General features: G+C 29.1%; 2 protein-coding genes across 2 annotated transcripts; one reads left to right on the forward strand and one right to left on the reverse strand.

Moving 5' to 3' along the window:
• Positions 1 to 11: 11 nt before the first annotated feature.
• On the forward strand, positions 12 to 1,832 carry PGO_110410 (signal recognition particle receptor; the record flags this gene model as incomplete). Its single annotated transcript, XM_028688380.1, has 1 exon — positions 12 to 1,832. One exon carries the CDS (start codon positions 12 to 14, stop codon positions 1,830 to 1,832), a length of 1,821 nt encoding a protein of 606 aa, XP_028544181.1.
• A 1,580-nt stretch (positions 1,833 to 3,412) lies between these two features.
• Positions 3,413 to 3,862, reverse strand: PGO_110420 (nucleoside diphosphate kinase A; the record flags this gene model as incomplete). The annotated part of the gene is made up of 1 exon (XM_028688381.1): positions 3,413 to 3,862. One exon carries the CDS (start codon positions 3,860 to 3,862, stop codon positions 3,413 to 3,415), a length of 450 nt encoding a protein of 149 aa, XP_028544182.1.
• Positions 3,863 to 6,000: the final 2,138 nt, after the last annotated feature.

Genomic DNA, 6,000 nt, shown 5'->3' on the forward strand with positions numbered 1-6,000 from the left:
GAAGTATCAAAATGATAGATGTGATCAGAATATTTAGTAAAGGAGGACTGATTTTGTGGTCTTACGACTTTTATGAAATCGAAGATGTAACCATACGAACCATTGTAAAACAAGCACTAATAGAGGAAAAATATGAAGAATTTAGTAAGAAACACAATAAGTTTCATGCGAAATGGAAATTATTAAATGATGTGGATATAGTTATCCTTATTGTTTATGAAGGAATACAAAATTCAGCATACTTGCAAAATTTATTTTTAAAAATTAAAAAAGCCTTTGTAAAAATTTTGCCAAAAAATTTAAACTACTTTGATATTGACATTCCTCTAAATTTTGACAAGCCATTTTTGAAAATAGTGGAGGATGTAGAAGCCATATTATCATCCACTCCTTCAGCAGGATCCTCTGATAGAAAGAGTCTTCTTCATAAAAATAGAGGAAGCATAAACAGAAGAAGAGGCAAGAAAGACAGAGAGAACAAAAGCAGTTATGAAAAAAATGTTAGTGATGAACGTAATGAAAGTGAACACACAAATGCAGATAGCTGTTCATATGATAGCGATAAAAATGATGATGCTCATGATGATGATGAAATAAAAGGGAAGAACAAGCATGGGGCAGAAAAAATGGAAAGACATAAATACACCAAACAGAAAAGTGAAGAAGATGATAAAACTATCGATGATGATGATGATGAATGCAGTGTTAAGCGAAAAGGAAAAAGTAAAAAAAAAAGCGCAAGAGAATGGGAATTAAGTAAAAAAGTAACGAAACGAGATATAGACAAATTAGATTTTTCAAAAAATGAAAAGATTTCAACAAATTTTCAAGAAATGAACAAATATGAAGGAGAATTTGAAGATTCAAGTGATTGCAATATAGATACCAAAAACAACCTCTTAAATAAGTTAAATGATTCCATTTTAAAAGTATTTTCTTACAATAGCAAAATAGAAGAAAATGATATAGAATCCATTTTACAAGGAATTAAAAACAAACTGCTTTCAAAAAACGTTGCAGTAGGTATATGTGACACGTTAATAGATAAAATGAAGGAAAATTTAGTTGGAAAAAAAAAAACACTATTCTCCATGAATGTTAAAAAAACAGTTTCAACAGTTCTATCAGAAACCATACAATCTATACTCATACCCAAAGAATCTGTAGACATACTACGATCAGCGTTAGAAGCAAAATCCATTGGGAAATTATATTCAATTGTTTTTCTAGGTGTAAATGGAGTTGGGAAATCAACAAATTTAGCAAAAGTTTGTTATTATCTTAAAAGCAAAGGAAATTTAAAAATCATGATCGCTGCCTGTGATACTTTTAGAGCCGGTGCTGTAGAACAATTAAGAACACATGCTAATTGTTTAGATGTATTTCTATACGAAAAAGGGTATGGAAAAGATGCAGCTGCAATTGCCAAAGAAGCAATTTCTTATGCCAAAAAGGAAAATTATAATGTTATATTAATTGACACAGCTGGAAGAATGCAAGATAATGAACCACTCATGAGATCCCTAGGAAAACTTATTTTAATTAATAACCCAGATTTTATTTTATTTGTTGGTGAGGCATTAGTAGGAAATGATGCCATTGATCAATTGAAAAAATTCAATCAAGCATTAACAGATGCTACTTGTAATGCCAATAAAAGGACTATTGATGGAATACTGCTAACAAAATTCGACACAGTCGATGATAAAGTTGGTACAGCACTCTCTATGGTTTATCTCACTGGGAAACCCATCGTTTTTGTCGGCATAGGACAAAAGTACACACACTTGAAGAAGTTAAATGTCAATATGATTGTCAAGGCGCTCGTTTAAAAAAAAAAAAAAATTCAAGAATCAATAAGAATACGAAAAGAAAAATAATGCATGAGATGTCTAATTATCGACTCCACAAAAAAGAGAATTATAGAAATAGTATTTTTTTTTTTTTTTTTTTAATCTTTTTTTATGAACTTCAGACGATTTTACCGCATTTCTCCTTAAATTCCTTTGTCAGCATCGAGGTTTCAATCAAGGGGAGAAAATCCTTCCTTTACATTGTAAAAAATTCGCCAAAATAAAAACAGACCAAACCGATTAACAGACTATCTGATCACTGGTTAAACAAATTTACATTTTACTGATAGCAAACCTGACACCAAAAGGAATGCATATTTTGTATTCTCATTTCAAGCTGCGCTAAAAAAAATATTGGCTCGTGCACGTGCACAAAAGGTTCATGTTTTGTATTCTCATATGTTTATGCATGTGTATATTTTTATGTATGTTTATATTTATGTGGCCACTTACGTATACTTGTGTATATGATTTAAGAACCTACATTTACTGGAAACGTGTGCACATAGCTATTTTCATAATTGAACTGTTTTCTCGCGGAAGAATTTCCTCCTTTCCGTTATTTCTCAAAACCTATATTACATTACTTTAGGTTACTTTATATTATCCCATTATATGTTTTCCCCATCCCGACCCTCATCCCCTTTTTTTTTTTTTTTTTTTTTTTTTTTTTTTTTTTTTTTTTTTTTATTTTTTTTTTTTTTTAAAAAAAAAAAAAAAAAAAAAAAAAAAAAAACTTCAAAACATGGGGTAATTCAAATTAATGATAGAAAATTGAATTCCAAACATTTTGAATAAGCTAACTATCACATATGTTCTTTCAATGCTTCTGTGTGTATACACACGGGTATAAGCTTAGGAAATACGGATAGACGATCGAGTTGAACAGTGTGTATACATATATATATGTGTACTTGTGCCTTTAGTGAATTTTTTTTTTTTTTTTTTTTTTTTTTTACACACTACTTTTGCCGCATTTGAAATGCAGAAAGGACTTTTTTCATTCTGGGGAAATTCTAGCCTGTCAAAAACGAGAGAAATTCATTCTTACTGTTTCCAAGAATGCAAAAAGGCATATGAAAACTTGTGAGAGGAAGAATAGTTATTCATGCATAATTAAAGATAAAAAGTCGAAATAAAACATAAATAGGAATAACAACTGGGTTGTTTTCAAAACATCCATTGTTTCCTATTTTTCTATTTTCCTATTTTTTTTTTTTTTTTTTCTTTTTTCGTTTTTATTGCATATTCATTTCATTTTTTTTTTTTTTTACATTTGCGTGAATGCTCTATATAAGAACGATCACATATAAAAAGTTGTTAATTAAAAATGTTTTGTAATACAGACATGAATTTTTACATTCATTGAACTCACGAGAATAATGCAACCATTTTGATGAGGTCCTTTCTCCATAAAAATTGGGATAAAGATAGCATATTAAAATGATGAATGGGCTACATAGGTATGTGTGTGCATGTTTTTGTTGGAATTTCTGGTGATGATAACACACACAAGTGCTCTTTTCCCACATTCGTCTCAAATATGCGATTCACCTACACTAAGCGTAAATCCATTCCTTAGAATGATGATTCCATTGAACTAGTTCTTCAGCCTTAAACCAGATGTTAATTTCCCTATTAGCAGATGCAACTGAGTCACTACCATGAATTATATTTCTGCTAACTTCTAAACAAAAATCCCCACGAATAGTACCAGTATTACTATTCAAAGGGTTTGTTTCCCCTATAAGTTTTCTACCTTGATTCACGATTTCGACACCTTCCCAAACCATTGCTACAACTGGACCTTTGCTGACGTAATCAACTAAGGTATTAAAAAATGGTTTATCAGACAAATCCTTATAATGTTCTTTTAAAATTTCTTTTGATGGATTTAACATTTTAATTGCAATCATTTTATAACCTTTTTTTTCAAAACGTTCGATAATTATCCCAACTAGTCCTCTCTGTACTCCATCAGGTTTTACCATAATAAAACTTTTTTCCATTTTTTTTCTTATTTTCCTCCTGATTTACTCAAAAAATTGAAGAAATTTTTTTTTTTTTCTTTGTTTTTCTTGATTATTTCCCTATGCTTTTAATAAAAGGAGGCAGAATAAAACAAGGACTCTTGATATGGTTATTCAAATGTGTAAAGGAGGGTTCAGCAATTTATATCTACCTGCGATGATATTTGAAAAGTTTTGTATTTATGCATAGAATTAGGGAATGGGCTAGAGACCGTGAAAAGGTGTTGTGGTATATCTATATCTATATATATATATATATATATATATATATATATATATAGGGCCATGGAAAAATAAAAAGGGGGCAGCAAAAGTAAAGCAAGAATTTATAAAATTAAAAACTAACTGAGATCGAGTGGGTAAAATAAAAATACAGTCAAATTATATTCCAAAATTTTTTAAGGTGTGTTAAACGAGAGAAATTATATCTCATACGTGAAATTCGTGAAAAAGGCATAAATCAAAAACGAAAAAGAAAAAAAAAAAAAAAAAAAAATACACAAAATAAAAATAAAACCTCAAAAAAAAAATTTCTTAAATAAATTGTTATTGTGTAGTAGTGTTCTTTATTATTGTTACCATGTGTACTTCTTCCCCAATTGTTCCACCACTGGTGATCAAGTTATAAGAATTTTTTTTTTTTTTTCCATTATTTTTTTGGTGCCATTTCGGAGGGACTTTTTTTTTTCCTTTTTTTTGTACGCCTTTTTTATTTTTCAATGAAGTCCCAGTATATTGTATCAACAATTTTGACTTATACTCATTCAAAAAAAAAAAAGAAAACGATTTAAAAAGAAAAAAATACCCATATATCTACACGATTGATTAGAATGAATGGAAAAGTGGAAGTAATGAACACTATGATATATCCATTGCCTGATGCGTTAAAAAAAAAAAAAAAAAAATATTCACCGGAATTCACATCTGTTTTAGTATATTTTTTCCTGCTTAACCTGATATATCTTTTTGGATATTAAAAATTGTGAAATTTTCTTTCTATTTTTTTACGAATTCATGTTCGCATAGAATTTTTTTCATACTATTTTATGGGACAAGAGAGGTGGATCTTCTGTTTATTTTATCATATATATTTTTTTTTTATGCATAATTCCCAATAAATATGTTAACAAAATGATATTTGTTGACAATGCTTCGATATGCATTTCAAACATATCTTAAGTATACTGCTATAAAAAAAAAAAGGGACAAAATGGGCACACCTACTTTTTCTCCTTCACCCACATCTAGAGGTAACCGATGCCGAATTATGAATTCCATTTTTCGTATATTTCACAACACCTCAAATACATACTACATGAATATAATTCTTTTGGACCAGAAAAAAAAATAACCCAAATTATTTTCCAGTTGTAAAAGTAATTTGAGCCCCAACATTATATCATAAAATACATCTGCTCCAACAACTTCCCGTTTTACAGCGTTCAAATGTTACATTACTTTGTCACATTGCTTCGTCACATTGCTTCGTCACATTGCTTCGTCACATTACTCCTTTTCCCTAAATGAACTAGTTGATTTTCCTCGCATCGTCACCTTAGCAGAGCGAGCTAACATATAAAAAATCATTTACACGTAATGTGCAAAATGATCATGGCATATTTCACTAAATCCCATTCTTATAACCATACATATATAATCGTAATATGTTTATATTATCTTTCAGCAGGGATACACATTTTTTTTTTTTTTTTTTTATTATTCCTTTTTAAAGATCTTTTTTTTTTTTTTTTCTATAAAATATGTGCATTCAGAATTCAAATGATAAAATACAAAATTGATGGGAAATACTAATCTAAATTTTGAAAATTAAAGATGTTTTTTTTTTTTTTTTTTAAGTTATCGTACAAGATAGGTAAGAAATGTAGGGGCTCATACCGCTATGTTAATTATATTGAGAAAATAAAACAAAAATGAATAAGTGTAACGAAAAGTTAACGATAAAATGATCTAGTGTAAGTATAATAAGCTGAATAAATGAACACTACCCGGAAATGACTGTCATATGTGTGTATGTCCCACCACATACACCCTATATCATATATACTAACTAATTGCATCTATCTATTCTTAAAGAATGGACAATAACACTAATGCTT

The sequence above is a fragment of the Plasmodium gonderi genome (genome assembly GCF_002157705.1).
Source record: "Plasmodium gonderi DNA, contig: Chr11, whole genome shotgun sequence".
In the NCBI taxonomy this organism is placed as follows: domain Eukaryota; phylum Apicomplexa; class Aconoidasida; order Haemosporida; family Plasmodiidae; genus Plasmodium; species Plasmodium gonderi.